The sequence below is a fragment of the Lepidochelys olivacea genome, assembly GCF_965140295.1.
Source record: "Lepidochelys olivacea isolate rLepOli2 genome assembly, chromosome: 3".
NCBI lineage: Eukaryota > Metazoa > Chordata > Testudines > Cheloniidae > Lepidochelys > Lepidochelys olivacea.
The window spans coordinates 133,755,010-133,781,024 of record NC_140413.1 but is presented as its reverse complement, the minus strand read 5'-3'; the positions used below and the strand labels follow the sequence as shown (position 1 = coordinate 133,781,024).

The window sequence follows — 26,015 nt, the reverse complement described above, 5'->3', positions numbered from 1 at the left end:
TGTCAGCCAGCAGGTTGGCTGCCTGACATCTCGCTGCTGCAGGTAACCAGGGAAACCAGGGCACAACTACTGCATGCTTGCGGCTTTCACACCGGTCTATATGCAGCTCAGCTATGTGCCGCTTTGGTCCCAGCTCCAGTGATTGCTAGATGGCATGTTACAGTTTCCTACAATGGGGGAACCAACAAGGCTGCAATCCCTTGGAATCTGCGGCAGAGGATTAACAAGTACCTCTTGGAAACTTTCCAGAGCCTCTCTCTGGAGGATTCCCTTCAGGTCTCGATGTTCATTGACACCCTGCTTGGCCATGCAGATTAGCTACACAGGGCAATGTCCAGCTCACAGAAAACACTACTTCCCTCCCACTTTTTGATTCCCTACACAAGCCACAGCAACTTACGTGGTATCTTATCTGCTTCCTGCTCCTTGTTGAGCACTTCTGGAGTGGAGAAAAGTTCCTGGCTACCTGCCCCACTGGGTGACCCCGCTGGGACCTCCACATCCTCCTCTAGCTCGACTTCTTCATCCAGAATTTCAGCCTCCGGGTTACCCCCTCTTTCTGCTCCCTCCGAAGTATCCACAGGGCTATCAGCGATGGAGGTGGGGTCACCACCGAGGATAGCATTCCGCTCCTTATAGAAGCGGCAGGTCTTAGATGCAGCACCGGAGCGATGGTTTGCCACCCGCGCCTTATGGTACGCCTGCCTCAGCTCCTTTTGTCTTCACTCTGCACTGCTGCTTGTCCCGATCACAGCCCTTTAAACACAAGCCTCGAGAAATTTGCCCGTATGTGTCCCAATTCCTAGGGGTCACTCGCAGCTGCGACTGAACAGACGCCTCTCCCCATAAACTGATCAGATCCAGTAACTCAGCAGTGGTCCAAGTGGGAGTGCGTGTGGTGCGATAGCCAGCCTTGCTCACCTGGGAAGCTCATCTGGGAAGCCAGCAAGCAGGAAATGAGATTTAGAATTCCCGGGACTTGCAAGGGGGAGGGGGCGGGTTGGCTGCAGAGCAGCGCAGTTCCAATTGCTGACCAGAGCGACAGCATGGGGCTTGTGGGGCACTTTCTGGAGGCCGATAAAATCAGAAAAAAAAGCTGTGGTGTCTACATGGGCTGTCTGTCGACAATAAAGGGAAGGGAAAAGACAAAAGTCTCTCGCAGGTGTGGAATTTTTTTGTCACCAAAACTGGGCAGATTTTTTTTTCTAAAAAAGTCACATTGCAGTGTGTACGCTATCGCTGTTTTGTCGCCAAAAACTGCCTTTTGGCGACAAAACTTGCCAGTGTAGACAAGCCCTCTGGGGGGCAGGAGCCAACCCCAGCACCAAATATCTGTCTGGGTTTGGACCTGCTCGGTGTTAACAACACCTCCTTAACTGCACCAAAACCTGGTTGCTAGGCAAAAGGGCTTGAAAGAATCTCGGCAAAAGGGCTTGAAAGAGTCTCAGCAAAGCAGCCAGCAGGGCTATCATCTCCTGCTCAGGCAGGGTAGCCCTGGAGTCTTTGTTTCTTTAGACTTCTTATTACAAAGGGCTGTATTATCTCTCTGTTCTTGGCTACATACTCTCCAGGAAGAAGAAAGTAAGGAAAGCTACCTTATTGAGGTCAGAATATGTAGGGATAAAGTGAGACAGGCTAAAAGTCAAGTAGAGTTGGACCTTGCAAAGGGAATTAAAACCAATAGTAAAAGGTTCTATAGTCATGTAAATAGGAAGAAAACAAAGAAAGAAGAAGTGGGACCGCTAAAAACTGAGGATGGAGTGGAGGTCAAGGATAATCTAGGCATGGCCCAATATCTAAACAAATACTTTGCCTCAGTCTTTAATAAGACTAAAGAGGATCTTAGGGATAATGGTAGCATGATAAATGGGAATGAGGATATGGAGGTAGACATCACCATATCTGAGGTAGAAGCGAAACTCAAACAGCTTAATGGGACTAAATCGGGGGGCCCAGATAATCTTCATCCAAGAATATTAAAAGAATTGGCACAAGAAATTGCAAGCCCATTAGCAAGAATTTTTAATGAATCTGTAAACTCAGGGGTTGTACCGTATGATTGTTCCTATTTTTAAGAAAGGGAAAAAAAGTGATCCAATTAATTATAGGCCTGTTAGTTTGACATCTGTAGTATGCAAGGTCTTGGAAAAAATTTTGAAGGAGAAGGTAGTTAAGGACATTGAAGTCAATGGTAAATGGGACAAAATACAACATGGTTTTACAAAAGGTAGATCGTGCCAAACCAACCTGATCTCCTTCTTTGAGAGAGTAACAGATTTTTTAGATAAAGGAAACGCAGTGGATCTAATTTACTTAGATTTTAGTAAGGCGTTTGATACTGTGCCACATGGGGAATTATTAGTTAAATTGGATAAGATGGGCATCAATAGGAAAATTGAAAGGTGGATAGGGAATTGGTTAAAGGGGAGACTACAACGGGTCCTACTGAAAGGTGAACTGTCAAGTTGGAGGGAGGTTACCAGTGGAGTTCCTCAAGGATCAGTTTTGGGACCAATCTTATTTAATCTTTTTATTACTGACCTGGGCACAAAAAGTGGGAGTGTGCTAATAAAGTTTGCAGATGATACAAAGCTGGGAGGTGTTGCTAATTTAGAGAAGGACAGGGATACCCTACAGGAGGATCTGGATGACCTTGTAAACTGGAGTAATAGGAATAGGATGAAATTTAATAGTGAGAAGTGTAAGGTCATGCATTTAGGGATTAATAACAAGAATTTTAGTTATAAGCTAGGGACGCATCAACTAGAAGTAACGGAGGAGGAAAAGGACCTTGGAGTATTGGTTGATCATAGGATGACTATGAGCTGCCAATGTGATATGGCTGTGAAAAAAGCTAATGTCGTCTTGGGATGCATCAGGAGAGGTATTTCCAGTAGGGATAAGGAGGTTTTAGTACCGTTATATAAGGCACTGGTGAGACCTCACCTGGAATACTGTGTGCAGTTCTGGTCTCCCATGTTTAAGAAGGATGAATTCAAACTGGAACAGGTACAGAGAAGGGCTACTAGGATGATCCGAGGAATGGAAAACTTGTCTTATGAAAGGAGACTCAGGGAGCTTGGCTTGTTTAGCCTAACTAAAAGAAGGTTGAGGGGAGATATGATTGCTCTCTATAAATATATCAGAGGGATAAATACCAGAGAGGGAGAGGAATTATTTAAACTCAGTACCAATGTGGACACAAGAACAAATGGATATAAACTGGCCACTAGGAAATTTAGATTAGAAATTAGGCGAAGGTTTCTAACCATCAGAGGAGTGAAGTTTTGGAATAGCCTTCCGAGGGAAGTAGTGGGGGCAAAAGATTTATCTTGCTTTAAAATTAAACTCGATAAGTTTATGGAGGAGATGGTATGATGGGATAACATGGTTTTGGTAATTAAATATTCATGGTAAATAGGCCCAATGGCCTGTGATGGGTTTTTAGATGGGGTAAGATCCAAGTTACCCAGGAAAGAATTTTCTGTAGTATCTGGCTGATGAATCTTGCCCATATGCTCAGGGTTTAGCTGATCGCCATATTTGGGGTCGGGAAGGAATTTTCCTCCAGGGCAGATTGGAAGGCCCTGGAGGTTTTTCGCCTTCCTCTGTAGCATGGGGCACGGGTCACTTGCTGGAGGATTCTCTGCTCCTTGAGGTCTTCAAACTACAATTTGAGGACTTCAATAGCACAGATATAGGTGTGAGGTCTTTTTTAGGAGTGGTGGGTGAAATTCTGTGGCCTGCATTGTGCAGGAGGTCAGACTAGATGATCATAATGGTCCCTTCTGACCTAAATATCTATGAATCTATGAATAAGAATGTCGTGTATATGGTAGCTTAAAGAAGGGAAAGTTACTTTCCATGCCTGTAATTCTACTTTTAAGACATCGTCTTGCAAGATTCTCATTCACTTGTCCATCTCCCCTCAGAATTTGGAGGGATGTTTTTTGAGGCAATGTGTTTTTGCAATTTCATCTTGTTGTTCCTATCTGGCTGGATGTATTTGACTTTTCTAATTGCATCTGTTTTTTCTATTTAAAAAATGGAATTGCTCTGTGTGTGTGTGTGTGTGTGTGTATTTAAAAAATGGAATTGGTGTGCGTGTAGGGGGTGGGGAAGAGATGATGGGCAGGGGTTGGAGCCCTTGCTTCCGGCACTGTCAGAAAACTGACTGAATGTTTCAGAACCAAAGGGAGTGGTGGTTGGTGGTGCATATTGGACAGTCTGGGGCAGCTTACCATGTTGCCTGCTACTGTCACTGCCTCAAAAGGTTAAACAACAACAACAAAAAGAGGTCACTCTGAGCTAGGGCAGTTGTACCATGCTTCCACTCTGAGTGTAAGAAAACCCCCACCGCCCCCCCAAAAAAGAATCCTGTGTGGCAATATCTTTAAAGAGACAGAATTACCAGAAAGCAATGTTCCCTTATCCTCTAGCAAGAGATATGATCATAAAACTCCTTTCTGACTGAAATTTTGTGGATATTAGATGGGCATAAATATCGACCTGATCAGGAAAAGGGTCTTTCAGTTGCTTATGTTGCTCTGTGATTTTATGGCTCTCCCCATTAAAATCTTCCTCACTGCCGCCAAGAATTTTGTTGTTCTTGATGAACATCAAATCCGAAAAATGTTCTCAACCCACTAGGGGATGTTCTAAGACGGTCAAAAACACTTTATTGTAGTCCCTAGTTTTGCATTCAGAAATCCAAATGAAATTGAAAGAATTTCTGACAGGGGAAGAAATGAGGTCTTCTGGCATTTCATTCAGGCAGTGATGACGAGGTGATCTTTTTGAGTGACTTGAACTCAAATCAAGTTGGATCTGCATTAAGAATGCAGTGAATAAATGCCACAAAAAATAAAATAAACTTGGAATTGCACAAACTGTGAGCCTTAAAATGACAAAAACGCACCACTCCATTTAGAACTTTCTGAGCTGTCAATTACCACATGCTTTCGCAAGTATTCTGTTGTTTTGTAATTGACATGGAGAATTATTTTCAGCATTTTACAAATACTGGGTTTGATTCATCACTGGACCAGTCTAAAGTTGGGTAACATGGTGGTGATTCAGACTTATTGCCTGTAGTTGGTAACAAGCTGCTTTCTAATATAAAGCTGTATAAATTGTAGTGTTATAAATTAATGGTGCCAGACTTAAGTCACAAGTTGAAAATTTATTTTGGGGATTTTATTTAATTCTATTTTTATTATGTTATAAGGTACTTACTACAATAATGGATGCTACTCTTATAATACATAATTGTTCCTGTGTTACAGCTCTGTAAGTAGTCTAGAGATATGTAATGCTAGCAATGTAAAACTGTGCTGTGGCAGATGGATTAAATAAACACGATTATTAAAACAAAAACTAGTATTAATATAAAAATAAATTAACTGTATGTGTAGCTAGATGTATCAATCAAGAGTAGGTCTGATATGGTTATTCATGTTCATTAGTTATAGTCTAATTGTTTTTGTTATGTTAACTTGATTAGGTTTTCTTTTCCCTCACTCCCACAGCTGTGATATTTTCCTGATAACAATTGCTGGGATGAAGCTGCTCCGATCCTCATTCTGTAATCCGGTTCATCAATTTGTTACTTTGAGCTTTACTGTAATCTTTTTCCAATTTGACTACAGAGATATCTCAGAGAATTTCTTGCTGGATTTTTTCATGATGTCCATTGTGTTTCACAAGGCAAGTTTACAAACACCATTGTTTTCTTGATATAAAATGTTTTCATAGTTTGAATTATCTTTCCAATGTCACTGCATTTATAAATGGCTGGAATATCTTTTTTAAATATAATTGTTATAATATCATTTTAACAGAAGCAGGCCATTGGTATCACAGAAAAAAATCTCAGTGGTGGATAAAATCAGTAGTTTTTAAGTTAAATGTATTTTCTGTTTCTGTATGAAACTTCATATTTACTTCTTTGTTCGCATGATGCTACAGAAGTTCACAATTTAGATTTTTTAAGAATAGAGTCATAAATGACTTGAAAGAGGCCTTTTGAGCATTAGTGCAGGGTTGCCTTTGTATTAATTGCATGAGTGTTTTTATATAGTCTTCCTTTGAAAGCCTCTGGTGTTTGACTCAACAATTTCCTTTGGGAAATTAGTCCAATAGCTAATCATCCTTATTATAAGAAATGTTTTCCTAATGTCTGACTTAAATTTTTCCTACCTTAGTTTCAGGCCATTATCCTTGTTATACAGTGCTTAACCTTAAACTCAAGCTTCTTCTTTACTTTTACAGTATTAATTCTGAAGTGTCATGGACTCTTATCATATTTCCTCTCTCTTTTTTTCCCTCAGTTATACATACAGTCTTAAAACTCTTTTCATAATTCCAGATTGTACCCTAATTCATGACCTGTGCAGCTCCTCTCAAATCAAAATTAGGTTAAATTGACATGGTGCTAAAATACCAGAAATTGTTTGAATTTTGTCTACACTAGGGCTCCCACCAGTGCTAATAATGATTATCTACTTTTTTTTTTTTATAAATGCAATCACCTATCACTATGGTATATGAGTCCTGATACAACTGGGCCTAGTAGTAGCACTGGTGAGAATATTTTTTTGCTTTACCCTAGTATAGACATATCCTTAGTGTGATCCAGCTAAACTGCCACATCTCTGAGAGGAGAAGGGCATGATACCATGGTTAACTTTAACAAATGTGGCACAGAGATCCAACAATATAAGTATGGATGCTAGGCATCGCTGCAGCCAGTGCTGTCTCTATTCCATGTCCTAATCTGAAGGTTTACTGGGAAAAGTCCAGGATATTGACACTATCTAGAATAGATGGAGTTGGAGGGCCTTTGTCGAGCTTCTCAATTAGCTTGCTCAGAAGTGAGAGCTGGGTTTCTGTGTGGTAATTGGAGAGGTTGGTTGTGTTGAGTGACATTTTTAAGTACTAGCTGGATTATGGTGTGCTCTGTGGGAGGTGGTAGGTTTCTCTTCTCAAAGGAGATTGTTGTTGATCTTGGTTAATAGAAATCCTAGGTGCTCTTAACTTTTTGACTAGCTAAAAAGAGCAAGGCGGATCCAGAGTTGCAGATGATGGCTTGGCTGCTGCAGTAAGTGCTGCCCTCTGAAAAGCAGGCCCCTTTAAGATATCTCAGATTGGGCACTCAGAATCAGTAGTTACTTTTGAAAATCGCCATGTCACAATTTTCTGTTGAAAGCTGCATATTTGTGGCTGTGGGTGATGTGGAGGTTTTTTGCTGTTTGTTTTTAAATGTTGACTATTTGAAGCTGTTGTGAGATTTGGAATGTTAGCCTTGGAGGACATGGATTAGTGAGGAGAGTAAGAGTGAGATAATCAAAGGTGCACGGTAAATTAAATGTAGCCTATCACACTGTGTGTTTTTATGGGAGGCTTGATATGGTAAAGTCTACGGTATTGGGCTGAAGTTATGTATTCTAGACATGATTAAGAGTCTAGCTAAGCAGGCTCATAACCAGGGTGGGGCAAGCAGGGCAGCCGCCCAGGGTGCAAAGCCAAGGGGGTGTGTAAAAATGATGGGAAATGGTAGGGGGCGCAAATATGCTTGCTCGCCCTGAGTGCTAAAATGCCTAGTTACACCACTGAACTATATCATAGGTCTTCTGGCTTTTCCAAATCTCAGTAAACCTGAAATTTCTCAGGTCATCAGTTCAGCAGGTGAACCTGGCTTCGTGATATTTTAAAAAATTAAAATAAAATGGCTGAATTATTTATATTAGAAAACCACACGCATAGTTACACAATGGTCATTAAAACAACTCTGAAAAATAGGATTAAGGATGGTATTAATTAAGCACATATTTTAATGCTAATTAAACTATGAACTTTTATTAGTTCTAAAAATTGTATGGACCTTTCTTATAGAATCTCATTACTTTGGGGCTAAAGATAACATATAAAGATGCTGTAGGAATTTCTCCACACAGTCAGCTTTAAACAGACTGTATCCCAGCTCTGTTCTTGAAAGTTTTGTGGTCTGTACAGCTTCAGCAACAAGAGAAGCTGACAGCTTCAATCAATGCACAGTTCAGTAATCTCAATGTTCACAGCTATTTTAAAAAAAAAATAGAAAACAAGTTCTTATTACCACCACCTTTGCCTGTGCAGAACTAACTCATAAAATGGCAGTTCAGATCCACTTACTCATTGTAGGTGTGAGGTTTCCACTGTCTGATAATGGAACTCTAAGCATTATGTCTTAAATTATCATCAGAATGATTGTTTGAGCAGAGTTACTGTACAAGAGAGCATGCATGCCCTCTAAGTGATGCTGCAGGGAGCACTGATCAATTTCTCTTCTGCCAGACGCTGCAGGAAACTACATTTAAACTTGACAGACATTCGCAATTTTGTTAGTTGTTCCTTAGGCAGGCTTCTGTTGAACAAGCTCCACTAGTAATGTCAGATAGATTATCTCTGAATCTCCTAGTGATTGTGTTTCTTCCCTCGTCCCCCCATCATGATGCTAGTAATGTAATCCATTCAAATCAGAGAATTCAAATCAATATGACTGCTCACCGAGCAAATCAGGGCATTGCAACAAAAATGACTGCTCACAGATTTTATCCACATTTGCAAATAACCATGCCGCTTAAGGTGATGCAGATAACATGAGAATTTAGTGAACTTGACTCTTGGTTTGGGGTTTTTTGGGGGTGTTCTTTTTAACCAACATGAATTTTTCAGTTCTTTGTAATTCTATTTGACTTATTAATGTCACATGACTAATTTACTACTCTTTTGAAGGCATTTACTCTCATCTAAATTGTGTATAAAGTTGTAGAATTTAAAAGTTTTTAATATTAAAACGGGTTAGAAATACACGAAATGAGTACACCATGTTGGGTTTCAAATTGCCGTGGAAAAGGAACAAGGTCGTGTTTAGAGCAGCTTATTTATTTTTAATAAATGACTGAAGCTTTCATTGAACTAGGATAGGGGGTTCTCAGCCTTTTTTATACTGTGAACCTACATTAGCTACTCACAAACTGTCCTCCTCAGACATATCCAAATGCATCCATTGCAAGTCTTTAAATCAAGATAGGTTGTCTTTTTAAAAGATCTGCTATCAAAGAAAAGTTATGGGCTTGATGTAAAAGTTACTGGATGAGGTTCTTTGGTCTGTCCTATGCAAAAGGTCAGACTAGATGATCATAGTGGTCCCTTCTAGCCTTAAAATCTACAAATTTATGAAATCACTTCAAATGAACCACCACTTCTCCCAGTGCTTCTTAGAAGGCATCCTGAGTATCCATCTGACAGCTTATGGGGTGCTCATGTTATCTGAAAAGAAATAGTTACAAAGAGCTGAGAAAATGCTCTTCAGTGATAAGGCAAAGATGAAATGGGAACAAAAATTGAATGTGTTTCACCTTCAACTTCTCAGCATGTTAGAGGGATCAGCATTGAGGATCTTTCCATAATCAGATGAAAATTGGAAGATTATTCAGTTTCTGGGAGGAAGGTGAGAGATGAACTATTTGTGGATATTAGAGAGGAAGGTCTGTTCTTCCATCTCTGTGCAATCCATCGATCAATCGCTTAACTGAGTTAAGCCAGGGAAAATCACAATGTGGATAAGACACATAGTTTGCCCCCCACCTCTTCCCACAAACACATCACAAATGGAATTCACTCAGTACAGCTCCCTTTGACAGCCATTCAGCTATGGGAGTTGGTACAAGAGGAAGCTGCAAATTTTGGCTGAAAAAGCCGAGGAAGAAAGGGATAAATTTGGTAGTGTGATGAACCCATGAGGGTGCTCTCACAAGCAACCAAGGCCATAAGCCAAGTACAGGTGTAATGCCACGAGGGATGATGGGAATGGAAATGCTTACCCAGCACCCTTACTGTTTGTTAAAGGTGTAGCTTGTGCTCCCCCCAATGCAGTTGTGCACCAGTAAACTGCTGTGTGGCAAGTGGGACCACAATCTGTACAAGTGTCTGTGCAAACCTCTTCTGGAGCCCTGAATGCTGAAGTCAGCCCTAGCACCCACCCTGGAGCTCAGAGGGTGAACACTTTTAGTATGGCTGCATTGGTACAAGAATACTGGGGTCCCCTCCACTCTTCATTCTGTGCACCTAGATTAGTAGATTCCAAGGCCAGAAAGGACCACTGTGATAATCTAGGACAGTGGTGGGCAACCTGCGGACCGCAGTTTGCCCACCACTGATCTAGGATCACTTCCTGTATAATACAGGACGTAGAAGTTCTCCAAAATAATTCCTAGAGCATATCGTCTAGAAAAATATCCAATCTTGGTTTAAAAATTGTCAGTGAGGGGGAAATCTGCTATGCTTCTGGGTAAATTATTCCAATGGTTAATTACTTTCACCATTAAAATTTTACGCCTTATTTCCAGTCTGAATTTGTGTAGCTTTAACTTCCAGCCATTGGATCATGTTATATCTTTCTCTGCTAGATTGAAGAGCCCATTATTAAATATTTGTTTGCCATGTAGGTACTTGTAACTATGATGAAGTCATCCCTCTTAACCTTTTCTTTATTAAGCTAAATAGATTGAGCTCTTTAAATCTATCACTGTAAGGCATGGTTTCTAATCTCGTAATCATTCTTGTGGCTCTTCTATGAACCCTCTCCAATTTATCAACATCCTTCCTGAATTGTGGGCACCAGCAGCAGCAGTCACACCGGTGCCAAATATAGAGGTAAAATAACCTTTCTACTCCTTCTCAAGATTGCCCTGTTTATGCGTCTGTGACATTCCAGGGTGCAATCCAGTCCAGTGAGGGGCTGTGTCACCCTTACTCTGCAACTTGGGGTGCCTCTCAATGCTTTGCTGCTGTAGTTCCCACATGTGCCAAACAGACACAAACAGCCAAACAGTGTGCAGGTCACTCCATCAGTGTCTGTGTATAGCCACAGCCCTTGTCCAGAAATTCTGACCTTAACAGCCTGTCTGCAAACACCACCACATTCTGCCTTCCAGCAGCCTTGGCAACTATTTGCAGGATGACCCCAACACACTCCCAGTCTTGGATTCCCTCCCTGTCCCCAAAACACTCCCTGTGTTCTGCACTGTCTAGCCCTCTCCTGGAATTCAAATCTATTAGATCAGTAGTTCTCAAACTTTTGTACCGGTTACCCTTTCACATAGCAAACCTCTGAGTGCAACCCCCCTTTATAAATTAAAAACACTTTTTTATATATTTAACACCATTATAAATGCTGGATGCAAAGCAGGGTTTAGGGTGGAGGCTGGCAGCTCGCGACCCCCTGAGGGGTCCCGACCCCCAGTTTGAGAACCTCTGTATTAGATCCATTGCCCCTTTAAGGGGATCAACATACAACAGTCTGCTGTCTTAAATGAAGTTACCCAAACAGTTCGCAACACTGGATTAGTTTTAATTAAAGAATAAAACAAATAACGATAAAGAGAGTTTAAAATGAGTTCAAGTATAAATAGGGCCCTACCAAATTCACGACTGAAAAACGCATCACAGACCGTGAAATCTGGTCTCCCCCTTGAAATCTGATCTTTTGTGTATTTTTACCGTATACTATACCGATTTCATGGGGGAAACCAGCGTTTCTCAAACAGAAGGTCCTGACCCAAAAGAGGATTGCGGGGGGTTGCAAGGTTATTGTAAGGGAGTCATGGTATTGCTACCTTTACTTCTGCACCGCCCTCAGAGCGAGGTGGCCGGAGAGCAGTGGCTGTTGGCTGGGCGCCCAGCTCTGAAGACAGCACCTCACAAGCAGCAGCACAGAAGTAAGGGTAGCAATATCATATCATGCCACTCTTAGTTTTGTGCTGCTGTTGGCAGTGGTGTTCAGAGCTGAGATCCCGGCCAGCAGCTGCCACTCTCCAGCCATCCAGCTCTGAAGGCAGCGCTACCAGCATCAGCGGCGCAGAAGTAAGGGTGGCAATACCAAGACCCCTGCCCCCTTCAATAACCTGGCAAACCCCCCCCCCCACACACACACACCTCCCACAACTCTCTTTTGGATCAGGACCCCTATAGTTACAACACTGTGAAATTTCAGATTTAAATATATGAAATTTATCATTTTTAAAATCCTATGACTGTGAAATTGACCAAAATGGACCGTGAGTTTGGTAGGGCCCTAAGTATAAGGCATCGAGTCAGAGATGGTTACAAGAGCAATAAAGATAAAACCTTTCTAAACTTAACAGATTCACTTGGTTCAAGGTGAAGTTCTTACCACTTGCTTCCAGCAACAGGGCTGACCAAATTTCAGGTCTGTTTGGTTTATCTTCTTAGGTGAAAGAGAGAGAGATGGATAGGGAGAGAGAGAACTTAGGGTGTTTTTGCCCCTCACTTTTGTAGTTCAGTTACCTTTTGAAATGTATTTTCCTGAGGGTAACAGCTAGTTAAAGTTATTCAAGCAATCAATAAGGTGACATGGTGTCTGGTGGTGACAGAGAATGCATGCTGTTTCTTCTCACTTCTGTTTGCTGAAATGCAGATTTCCTTGTCTCCTGTCTTCCCCCTCTGGCTGTCTGAGGACCCTGTTTACAACTTATATGTAAATTAGGTAAACACACATTTCTTTGTTTAGGACCTGCTTGACCTGACCGGTCCTACCTAATCTGGGCTGTGTGGGTTTGAACGTGTGTCACCAGTATCAATCAGGGGGAATTAATAACTTAACATATAATGTTGCTACACACATTTTACCATGATATTATTGACCAGCAAGTTATTAGTTTTCAAATAATATCACAGTGCATATTTTTTACAAAGATTAGTACAGTGGTGCATAGGCTGGGACTACAGGAGTGCATTCAGTCACAGCATTCCAGGATTGCATTAGCTCTTTTGGCCACGGTGTCACATTGGGAGCTCATGTTCAACTGATTATCCACCATGACCCCCAAATCCTTTTCAGAGTCACTGCTTCCCAGGATAGAGTCCCCCGTTGTATAAGGACCATCTGCTTTCTTTGTTCCTATATATACGTTGACGTTTAGCCATATTAAAAGACGTATTGTTTGCTTGCTTCCATTTTACCAATTGATCCAGATCTCTCTGAATCAATGACCTATCCTTTTCATTATTTACCACCTGTACCAGGAAGCCATAATTTGGCCCTTAGTGTACATACTCTATGCGGTGGTTTGGTTGTATATATAAATCATATCCGGGCAAATTAGTAGCCTGCTCTATGGGATGTGATTAGTAGAGCTCCTAGTAGGGTACATTAACTCTTCTGAGCACTCACTGTGGGGCTGCTGGAGGACACTGCGCTTACCATTGACCTGTCTTCTCCTTCCCTTCCTTATTTGCAGATCTTGGACCCAGTAGAGATCCCTCTGTAGGGCCCTAGGAAGAGGAGAGATAAAGGGGGCATCCCTCCCAATGTGACAGTGCGTAGAGAATTTTAAAAAATTGCTTTCTTCTAATGCTGAAGCAGAAACTTAACTAGAATAAAGAAAACAGTATTATCATGCCTCTCTCTCTTTCTTTCTCTCTCTCTCTCTCTTTCACTGAAGAGCTGCTTCTTAGAACCTTCCCAGCCTCTCTCTCTCCTGCCTGGCTTCCAACTGCAGATTTAAGACAACTATATGCACATCTGTTCTGCCTTCTCCCTTTTTTCTATATAAGCAATCTTTTAAAAAGAGTTAGTATTTTAAAACAAATTAAAGATTCAGGTGCTCTAACCAGCTTCACCTCTGGTACCAATTTGGCCACTTTCTGGTCTTGAGGAACATTTGGTACAGTTAATTCACCTGGATTATCAAATCCCAAAAGAGACAGACTCCTGTTTAAGAGGTTTATGGCTCTTCTCAACAGGTTTATCTCCTTGAAAGCTATTGTAATAGTACTATTGCTACTAGAATCACAGAATTCAACTGGCTTTGGAAGCTAAGGTGCTGCTTATTTCTTCTATACTGAGTATCTTGATCAGTATCTACCATATAGGATCTTAGTGTATCTCCTGGATCATGCTTGGTTAGGCTTCAGGCTGAATTTTGATAACTAAAAAGCCTGTGACCTCTTAGAATTGGGGTATCTAAGCTTCCGATACTTCTAAGCAAGGCCACTTGCTATAGGATGAAGATTTGTCTCCAAATCTGTTCTGTTCTGATCTCTTAACTCATAAGCAGCTGAGCTGGGCTCAATCCAGTGACTAATGTAGAAAGTTGCCCTGTAAGCTCAGCAAAGCAACAATGGATGCTTTGGCGGGAGGATTCTCTTCACAACCTGTACTGCTGTCCATTCCCTTGTGAGTGTGGGAGCTGGCAACAATGAAAGCAGCTTGAAATCATACTGTATGCCAGAAGCTTAAAATTCAGATCTGGCAAACTGGCTCATTGTCAGTTACTATTTCATTTGGAATACCAAAATGAGAAAAGATACCTTGTAACTTTTCTTGGCCTGTTTACTTTTGGGCCTAGTAAAAAATAGTATTTTTGTAAAACTGTCTAGCTTCCTGGTAGTCTTAAAGAAACAGTACGCACATCCTCACACACACCGTCTTGCATATAGATCCTGGTGGGAATCTTCTGACCCAATGACATTAAATCTCTAATCAATAGGGTCATATCTTAGCTTTTCCTATCTTTAGTATGGTATTGACAGGCAGTCTAATGGCCTCTTAATTTGTGTGTGTGGATGAACTAATTAGCAAGACTAAAATATGAACTAATCTTATATTTTCTGATAGTCAAATTCTCTCAGGGTTCAGAATTTGTCTTTATGCATAAGACAGAGTAATCAAAGAACCAGAGCTTGTTAAATTTGCCTTCATTAACACTGCATTCATTTGCCTAAGTAGCCTTACTCCTGCTGAGTTCCCTTATGGATACATTTTTCCTGTTTGATATTTCTTCTGTTTCACCCCCACATCTCCCCTGAATTTTCAGAGTAGTAACATTTTGTCACTTTTTATTTTTAATGGTTTCCTTTTTTAATATAACCTCTCTTTGCTTTAGTACCACATGTCATGTATTACTGAAAGATGATCCTCATGTCACAGCAACTCCAACTAAGAGAGCCAGGCAGTAACAACCTGCCAAACTTGTTCAGATTAGGCTTAATTCTGTAAGAATTTAACATCCTTACCATGATTCCCTCAAGGAGAGTGAAATTTATGCATATCGTCTTATTTTTCACCATTTTATGACAGTGTTATCCTTGACCATTTTCTTGCTTTGCTATAGCCCACTAATTAACATTTTGGACCTTTTGGATTGTCTTTGTGGATACAGACTACAGAACCTGTGGTTAACCTGCAAGCTTCTGTGATTTTAGTTACTACTGTAAGACAGAATCCTGATTCTTTTCTTTTTCCCTTCCAGTTTTCAGTCCCCTTCCGTAATTCTGATCTTTCAATTAAAAGCTTCTGGCACTAAATCATTAATTCAGATTCTAATCCATTTCTGGCCTTTCGTGCATACTAAAATCCAGTGTTTTAATCAGCTGTACCCTCTTAGCTCACAGCTGTTTCCTCAACTTTTTGATATCTGGCATATAAGTCCCTGATAAGACACTTTCTGTTGAGCAAAAATACCCAAGGCTACATCTGATATTTGACAGGATAATCCCTGAGTTTAACAGTTCATGTTTCCTTTTTTATATTGGAGATGTAGTTTAACTTATATTCATTCATCCTTCCATCACTGACCTCCACATTAGACTTTTTTCCTGACACAGTCCCCGAATTTTAAGGTTTTTTTTTTAAAAAGGAACTAAGGCAATGCATAAAAATGGGACAAACACACCATTAGCAGTATAGCGTGGTACACTTTACACACACACACTGTACTGATGAAGGTAACAACTCTCCAGGGGAGAGAAGGTTGTTATTATGAGTGTTCTGTATCGTATTTGTCAATAGCTAAAAATTAGGTGCCAGTAGATGGCACTCAAAAATATGATGTGCACTACAAATGGCTTCTTCTGTGCAGCTCTTTACATCAGGTCTTAACAAAGGTGATCACCAAGCTTTCCCCAAGCTCCAGCTGGGGAATACACTTTTTAGTTCCAAGTGGTGCTCCATAGTAGCCATGCTCATAGATACACCCCAGGAGAAATGCTAAATCAATGCATCTGCCACCTGGCCTATTCTGGCTAACCCTGCCCATTTTGTAGGCTGCACTGGCTAGTTCCAAATCCCTGGGAAAGCTTTTTAGTTTCACCTACAAGCAATGGATTTCTTTCTACAGGAATGAAAATTGCCATTTCCCCAAGATAAGACATACATGGTTTGTCTACTGCTGCTTATGTCATTCTCTGCCAGATAAATTTATTACGCTCTGTGGCACTAAGATTACAGAGCTTGGAAGACTGAAGTTACTGCTGTATGTTTTTATACTGTGCCTTTCATCTGTAAATTTCAAAGGACCCTACAAACATTAAAGGCAGAAGACTTGTCTCCGATCTTTAAGGGTGAATCTTTACATAGATCCTCTCCCGTCCCTATTGATGAAATACACCCATCCTGCAAATTTCGCACTTCTCTGGTACACAAGAAATGCAGAAGACCTGCATGTAGTCACTCTGCCATCCATATCCAGGTGCTGTGGGTCTTCTAGGTTGTGGAGGACTTTTGCAGGGCCCCCTGCAAAGGGGTGGAGTTCACTGTGTGTTGAACTCCTGTTGATATCAGTGGGAGATCAGCACATGTAGAGAGCAGATTATTAGCGTTATGCAGATAACTTTGCCATGATAAACCCTCACAGCATGCTTGTGTGTTAGGTAAATGTAATAGCCACTTTACAGATGAAGTGAGCTGTAGCTCATGAAAGCTTATGCTCAAATAAATTTGTTAGTTTCTAAGGTGCCACAAGTACTCCTTTTCTTTTTGCGAATACAGACTAACACGGCTGCTACTCTGAAACCTTTACAGATGATAAACTCAGATGCAGCAAAATTAAGTGACTTGCCTAAAATCACGCAGCAAGGCAGTGACAGAGTCACAAATAGAGCTTAGACGGCACAACTCCCAGTACCCCAGACTGATCACCCTCCCTCCCTGTCTGATATGTTGCATTTTTTAAAAAGATTTATGAGATTAATAACAAGTATTTTTATGTATCCGTTTTTTTAATTTGCTGCTGAACCACATTATATAGCAAGAATTAACAAGGTAACCTCTGAAGAGGATAAATGTTAACTCAGTTTCCTTCTTCCATTTTTTATTAAAATAGTGAGCACTCTATTAATGCATTAATGGTACATGTCTCATTTAGGTGAGCATCATGTGATCATACAGAATAAAGGCTTCAAGCTTTGCAGATGCAAATAGGGGTTTGTTGCTGATTCAAATTGATTTTTCTATTCAAATTATGCCAACAGAATGTTATAATGGCTCGTAGCACTATAAAGTATTACTATTTCCAGTAAATCCTGTTTTCCAAGATTTCAGAGGAGGCATGTGTTTCAAATGACATTAGGCTATGAACTGGGGACATAATCAGCTCTGTTGCAAATGTCAGTATAACAAAAACAAACGAACAATAGTTTCAGCTGGTTTTAATTTAGTATTTACCACATAAAAAAAGTTGACCATTTAAAAAAAAAAGAAATATTTTTGTTAATTTATATGGAAATATGTTCATATATAAACAGGAAGATACAGTACAAATAATTAGACCTACAAATACAGATTTTAGTCCAAACACATAAGATGGTACCAGTCAGTCAAGTAGAACTGTTAGAACATGTGGAAAATTAAATGCCAAAGAGACATTAGAAAGTCTGAGCCCAGAATCCTCCATGCCTAAACTGAAATTTTAAGAAGTGGAACCCTAAGACATCCAGTTCCAGTGGAGTAAAAATTGTTTCTGTATTTAAAGACTCTGGTTTTAGAGGCGATTTGTGTTGCACATGAAGCATACAAATATATTTTAAATTGTTTTCTGTTTTAACCAACTAATTTTTACAACAATTAAATATGGCAGATAAATTCAATTTTTATGCTTTATTTAGCCCCAGTCCTATAAAGATATCGAGCCCACACAAATTCTCACTGGATGTCACACAGGTGGAAAGGTCCATGCGGGCAAAAACTTTTGCAAGGTAGACGCCTTGCAAAGTATCCTTATCAACTTCAATCACAGTTTATTAAATGAACTAATATTTGCTACACTGATGCTAGAAGCCCACCAGACCTGAGACAAGGAGATAATTAAACAAACAAAAATGTATTTCAAATGCTGCAAGATAACTTTAATGTAAGTAACTGTAATTATGCAATCTTGCTATTGAATTAACCCACAGAATTTTATCTGGTATGTACAACAAGGCAAAAATAGTCATACACAAAAAAACATCTTTACAGATCAGGGCGTTTAGCTCTTCTTTCTCTTTGATGTACATTTAACTCAGAAGATATTTCTTATGAGGAAGAATTTTGTAGTTGTTAGCAGCTTTACCATACAGAAGACTTTAAAGATGATCAGTATAATAAAGTGCATGTCTGTATAAAATAGATATAAATAAAATCTATTTGTTCTGCTTTCTTACTTTACAGTGAAAGGAATGCAGTAGTTTAAAGTCACTGAATATATTAGTAATTTTTACTAATTGAAAAGCAAGAAACTGGTTGCTGTGCAAAATTATCAGATGAGTAACATCTGGGAACACTAAAACTTTACATCCCCTAAATAATATTTAATTCCTCTGCTTAGTGAACTGTACAAAACACTCAAGATCTAAAGAATATGCTTTGCTAACCCATCCCATATTGGGATAGAGGTAGTCTGAATTAGAAACTCCATCCTTTATGCAGGTCCGAGGGAGAGGTCATGGAGTTTCTTCTGCTTATCGGCAAAAATTCAGCATAGTATTTTTTTTAAAAAAAAAAAGCTTTCACAACAGATAAGAGACTTCATTCTTGTGATCTAATATTACAGTAAACCTATCAAGAGCAAATTTAATTACCAACTTTCCCAGCCAAAATAAAAGAAAAGCTTTAGTAAGTGTAAGTTTATATATTTCTGGTCATTTACAAAAATTTTAACCTTTTCTTTTAAATTGGCAGCACCTTATCTTTAATTGAAGAATGATATATGAGTGCTACCAATAGAAGTCAATGATATTGCTTGTGTGGTTGAGGATTGTGTTTGGAGAGGCAAATTTTAGCTGCTTCAGTATCTTTCTGAAGCAAAAATATCATCATTGTGTAAATCCTTTTGAGTTCTCAAGCTAGGCATAGAAGAATGTATTTGGTGTAATTTCTGATCTAGGTGAAACAAGTGATGAATAAAACCTGTTCAGGTTGATCTGGCAAAGGAAACTCTTTAGCTCCTGATTCTTTATATTGTGGTTGCTTAATGAATGAAGGTGACAACTCCTCTGGTAAATATTGTCAGATTATGAAAAGTGCTAGAGGCTACATCATTATTAAGGGATTCTGCAGAATAAGGAAAACTCACTAGAATTTCCCTTTTTACATGTAATTTTTTTGAAATTGGTAACACACTCCACCACCCATCTCTAAGAACCATTAGTTGTGTGATGGCAAATAGCAGAAAGTTCAGGAAATGGCCAGTGGGGAGAGCAGCTCTTTTTGATTTGTCCTCCTCTTTGCTTCTGGAGGAAGAGGGCATTGAGCTTATGAAGTGGCTGGATGGAGAGAGCATCCTTTCTCCTTCTAGCAGAAGTAGCAGTGGAGGTTGTGGGTAACAGGCAGCAGAGAGCCAAGACCTACTGAGAACCTTCTGTTTTGGAAGACGGTGTAGATATTAGAGATTCATAGAACGAATGAAACACAAAACCGGAAGAGGCTCCCCCTAGTTTAGGTTTTATTACAACCCAAAACTTGAACTATGTTTGCTGACGTTTGAGAACCATTCGGTGAACGCTGACTGCATTTTGAGTGCATTTGGGCTGATTTGTGGGCTTGTGATTTTCAGTATGAAACAAGCAGACCTTTGTAGTTTTTACCATAGTTTCACTTTGTATTTTTGAAGGTCTCAAATTTGAGTTGTTAGCTTTTAAGAAAAGATAGACCCCCTCCCCAGCTGTTCAGTCAAGCATTTCAGATGTCTAGATGTTAAACAAACAAACAAACAAAAAACCCAGAGGATTAAACAGCCTGAATAAAAGTCTATTCTACTCTCAATCAGGTTTCACTTGCATGCCATATTTAATGTCATAGTCCTCCAGTCAAAGTCATAAAATCCTAGAAATGTAGGACTGGAAGAGACCTCTAGCCCCCTGCAGTGAGGTAGGACCAAGTAAACCTAAATGATCCCTGACAGGTGTGTTTGTCCAATCTGTCCTCCAGAAATGGGTGTTACAGGTCAGGGGCTGCACAGTTCCCTGCCTACACTGTGAGCTCCCCAACAAGCTAGGTGGCCTAACCAGGCCAGTGTCTGTGCTGTCTCTACTCTTTGAAAGCCATGTACAACATAATTGCCCACAGCTATAAGCAACTGCACAGCCCTTTCTAAGCAAGCACATTTATTCTTAAGGTGAAAGTGTTATAGAGTAAACATATTAAATACTATAAAAGAACTTACACACATGTTAATAGGCTTACCAGAGATCATCCCCAACTCCAACAACGGCTCTGGCAGGATTCATTCCTTCAAACCCCACCAAGGGGTTTTTCTGTGGTCACAGGTTTGTAACAGCTTTTGCTCAGAACATGGGTTACCCTTTCTTTTGTATAGTCTGGGTCTTTGATTTGCAGATACTGTGAATAAGTAATCATCCAGCCAATGGTTCTCTCTTCAGGGTGCAGCATCAAAAGATTGGGTCTGGAGGTGGGAATTTGTATTCCCCACCCCACCACCAAGAAACCCACTTAATTTTGTTTGTCCTGAAAGTTCCTTCTTGTCTGACACATTGTTTAAAGTAGTTCTTTGAAACGCATAGTGCTTCCCAGGGTTTCCACTGGCCGCATCACCACACCCTGGAGAAGCTACATTTAGAAAATCACAATAATACATAAACTTTGCCTTTATAATACAATAGACTACAAAGCTATTTAAACTTAATTGAACAAGATTTTCCAAAGTTATTGCAGGAAATTGCCGTATTTGTCACAATGGGGAGTCCACAACCTGCCTTAGAAGCCTGTTCTAGAGATTGTTGCAGATTAAGCCCATTACTTCTTGTCCGACCTTCAGTGAACATGGAGGATAATTGGTCACTGTGTTTTTTGTATAACACCCTTAGTATATCTGAAGATTGTTATCACGTCCCTCTCAGTCTTCTGTTCTCAAGACTAGGCAGGCCCATTTTTTTAACCTTTCCTTATAGGTCAGGTTTTCTAAATCCTTTGTCACTTTTGTGGATCTCCCCTGGACTCTCTCCGATTTCTCCACATCTTTCCTAAAGTGTGGCACCCAGAATTGGACACACTCCACCTGAGGACTCACCTATGGCAAAGAGAGTGGGACAGTTATCTCCCATATATATATATATGACTCAAAAATGTGATGCAGTTACTAAAAAGGCTAATCTCATTCTAGGAGTTAACAAGAAGTGTGTCATATATAAGGTAACCTTATATATGACACACTTCTTGTTAACTCCTAGAATGAGATTAGCCTTTTTAGTAACTATGACACACTTCTTGTTAACTCCTAGAATGAGATTAGCCTTTTTAGTAACTGCATCACATTTTTGAGTCATATTCAGTTTCTGATTCACCACAACACCCAGCTCCTTTTTGTTACTACTACCGCTTAACCCATTATTCCCCATTTTGTAGTTGTGCATTTGATTTGTCCTTCCTTTGATTTGTCTTACAGAGGAAACAAGGTAGAACAGACCTGAATTTCTAATGTACCAAAACAAACAAAGCAAAGCCCCACAACAGAAATTTGGGGGAGGGTAATGAAGATTTGTTTTAGAGAGACCATACAACCTGGTTTTACCAGGACTATCCTGGTTTCTCAAATGATGTCTGGACTTGTCTTTATAGCAAAAATAGTTAGAGTGTTGCTGCTACCTTGAGTCCCATTCCCCACACACATGCAAAAACTCAAGTATGGGGTGTTGCTTTTACCTTGAGTTGACTAGCCTGTCAGGGGGAATCGGCTATAGCTCAGTTTGGACAACTCATCAGCTGCTAACACAACCACCCTTAAGTGCCACTAGTCCTCCAATGCATTCCGGCAGTTCCACTGGTGTGCCTGCAAAGGAAAGACAAGTTCTCCCACTTCTTCACTGAGAAAGAATTCATTAGAGCAACTCAGCTTGCTGCAGCAGCAAGAACTATGGGATATGCCTCCACAAGTCTTTGTGCCACACATAAATGAGTGCAGCGCCAGAATGGACACAGCAGATCAAGTATTATTTTGCAGTGTGAATGCTCTCACTTGAGCTAGACTAACTCAGGAGAAGTAACTCAGGTGTAGATAACTTGAATGAGCTCTGCAGTGAAATCATAGCCTCTGTGTCTGTCAGGCTTTTATTGGGAGGTCTAAAATGTCCTGTTTTTTCATTTCATCAGTCAAAATAAGTAGTAGGTACAAAATGCTTGTTCAGGATGTGTTGCTACAATGTTATGAAGTGTTGCGTACACTCCTGTTTTGTTCTCACATACAGTGCATGTGTGCTTCATACCAACTCTGGTTGAAGGCCAAAGCTTGTCCATAATTTGTCAGGTGACAACACTGCAATATGAGTCTGTTGATGACCCAGTCTAGTCAGCACAAAATTTCTGCTCCGGGCCTTTGCGGAGGGAGCTGAGGGTAAAAATCTACTACTTCATGAAATAGATATGTGTTGTTCTTGAGTAGGGAGCTAGCAATAGCGTCACCATGTGTGTTTTACAAAAGTCAAAACCAAGGTTCTTTGCCATCCTGTCCCGGCTGTGTGGTACATTGTATGAAGTGTTCCAGTTTGCTCTACTGAACACCTGTTACAGATTGACTGTTGTTCCCAACATAGTTATCTCTAACCTTTTCTACCATATTATCATGCACAGTAAAAAGAACAGCATATTTTTCTCTGGCTTTGTAAATGAATATGTTAGAACTTCTTAAGAAGTATAATTTAACAGAATGTGTTTTTTGTTTCTCTGACAAGAACATCTGAAGACGTGAAAGGAAATTGATAGACACAAATCTCAGAAGACTTAGGATGATTAGGCTGTGTATCGATTTAGATCCAAGAGGTCCCAATTTAATAAGGGAATCTCTGCTAGCAGAAACATGCCTATTCTTCAGCTGTCTATATGCCTATTCTTCAGTTTTCCCTGGTGGTGCAAAATGAATATCATAGAAGTTAATGCATAATCATATAAGTTAGCAAGATAACCAAGTTAGCACATAATGGTACAGTTTTACTCCCTCTTTGAGCACAGATGCTTTTAAAAGAAAATCACTTAGGCCGCAGTTCAGCTAGGTACTTAAGCATGTATCTAAATTTAAACACTTGAGAAGTTAATGAGACTAATTGTGCTTAAAGTTAAATACATCTTCCTATTAAGCATCTTCCTATTTCAGGACCTTAATCAATGAACAAAGTAGCACAATAGAAACTGAATTTTGTTCACTCCAGTACAGTTACCATACAATGCACAATGGTAAAGGATTTAGAATTTTAAAATTTTAACTGTTGAAATTACCTTCATACCTGTAAATGTCATATTTTTTTTTCTTTCTCTTGTTTTCAGCTGTGGGATCTACTGCAAAAATTACAGTTTGTTATGACCTACATTGCTCCCTGGCAGATTGCTTGGGGCTCTTCATTTCACGTGTTCGCTCAGCTCTTCTCAATACCTCATATCCTTTACAGATTTTTTGTTTGTACTTACTCCCAGTTTCACTGTTCATGATTCTACAGGGTTTGAACAAAGAGAGTAATATTTAATAATTACATTTAAAAAAAACTGAAAATATTTTACACTGATTCTGGGACACCATGTTACTTCTAATAAGGTCTCCTTAGACAGAGGGGACCCAGTTTTTCTCTGTTATTTGGATGCAGCTATTGACTGCATTAGGAATTGCAACTGGGGAATTGAGCAGAATTTGGACCAGGATGTTTAATGCTATTTCCTTCTTCACCATTCATATTCAGCCAATTATCTTTTCTTATAATGTTCTTTCTCATCCCAGCACAACACTTAGTGTGCCTTGTGTAGAAAAAGTATTCTCGGTACAATATCTCCATCTTTGTCTTCTTTATAATGCTGTTCTTGTGGGATGGTGAGCATCCTGAGGATTGGGTTCTAAAATGTTAATCCTTTTAACAGTTAGCCCTGGCTAATGTCTGAATGCAGGGATTTGCTTCATCTGGTTTTTCCCTGCTGCATCCTTCTAAATTTTTCCCGTCTTAATCGTAATCTGACTTTGATTTTCTTTTATACAAATTTTCCATTGAGTGGGTTGGGAAGTTTTCTTCTTTTAAAATTTTCCACTTTTGGTTCTAAGACATGAAATATCATAGGATAGCTGGAAATGTACTTACAATAGCTCCCAAAAGGAAAGATTCCAAAAAGACATTATTAACAAAATTTAATAGTAAAAGTAAAGCTGGCTCCAACCAATTTTGAAGCAGGAGGCGTAGCAAGAGCCATCATCAAAATCCACATTCTGTATTAATTTGAGTCCCTATTTGTATCTAGAAATTGTAATTAAAAAGTTTATTTTAAGTTATTTAGCAGAACATTTCAAAACCGAAGATTATACTTTAACAAGATTTCTCTTCAAATGCAATTATTTTGTAGTGACAGTAACTTTAATGTTAATAAAATCCCTAAGTAGGATTTTTTCTAAAGTAAGGCAGTTACTGAATAGGATTTAGTTGATTTATGTAGTTATTGTTGAAGTACATTTAGATTGGCTATCTATTATTTAAGTTAACGATATCCTTGTTAAATGCAAAACAGTATCTTAATGTAATGTTATGGTTAAGAATTCACATGAATAAGTTACTGTTCCCACAACAACAATAACTCTGTCCTTTTGTATATATGCATGGAATTTTCTATTAACTTTTATGCATCATCCCCATTAAGAATAATGCAAAAATGCTACATATGCACAAGACAGCCAAATTACAGTATGGTTGATCTGGGAACCATAACTTGGAATTGACTACATTACGTTCAGGTAAATTCCCAATCGGAATGTTACATTAACATAATATCTTTCATTTAAAAAAACAAAAAAAAACCAGTGAGAGATCACACAGTAAACCAAACATAACATGCATTTATTTTAATGTTCTTGCATGTATATGTAAAGAGGCATTCAAATGAACACACTAAGGACCACTGGGATTTGTTGTGTGCTTGATGTAAGCAGTTTTTAGTTTTCAGAGGTATACAGGTTTGGTGCGTACAGTAATCATTTTGAAACTTGCCAATTTTCTATTTCCTGACCCTTAAAACCAGAAGACTAGTAATGGCACTTATTTCCATCATCATATGAAAAGTGCTTTCCTAACATTTTTATTTGCTTTGTGGAACCTTTTCCACATAACTTAATATAGTAAATACTTTCCCTCCCATGCTATGAACCATTGTAATGTTACCTGTGAAGATAATGAGATCATCTTGCTGCTTCTATTATGTATATAATTTACATAACAACTCTAAGTGAACAAATGGGCTTTGGAAGTCTTAGTGAGTTTGTTGGGAACATGAGAACTATAGAGCAGGGCCAGCCCCACAAACAGTTACTAATGAATGAGGATAAAATTTTCTAAAGCATTTAAGTGACTTAAGAGCCTAAAATGGTTTTACAAAAAGAAAAGGAGTACTTGTGGCACCTTAGAGACTAACCAATTTATTTGAGCATAAGCTTTCGTGAGCTACAGCTCACTGCATCTGATGAAGTGAGCTGTAGCTCACGAAAGCTCATGCTCAAATAAATTGGTTAGTCTCTAAGGTGCCACAAGTCCTCCTTTTCTTTTTGCGAATACAGACTAACACGGCTGTTACTCTAAAATGGTTTTAGTTTCCATTGTACATAAAACTAGACAACTCCATAAATTCCAACCTCATTGCTGACGGTAATATAATTAGAAGTCCATGGGAGTTTTACATGAATAAAATGGCTGTGGGATCAAGAGCAGAATTATTAGTA

General features: G+C 39.4%; 1 protein-coding gene across 1 annotated transcript in view; it reads left to right on the top strand.

Annotated features, from left to right (window-relative positions):
- Positions 1 to 26,015, top strand: part of PCNX2 (pecanex 2) — a 224,597-nt gene that overhangs the window by 119,874 nt on the left and 78,708 nt on the right. Inside the window, exons 22-23 of the mRNA XM_084623010.1 lie at positions 5,529 to 5,706; positions 23,597 to 23,706. Of these exons, the coding sequence (XP_084479136.1) occupies positions 5,529 to 5,706; positions 23,597 to 23,706 (288 nt within the window). The remainder of the gene's footprint in view (positions 1 to 5,528; positions 5,707 to 23,596; positions 23,707 to 26,015) is intronic.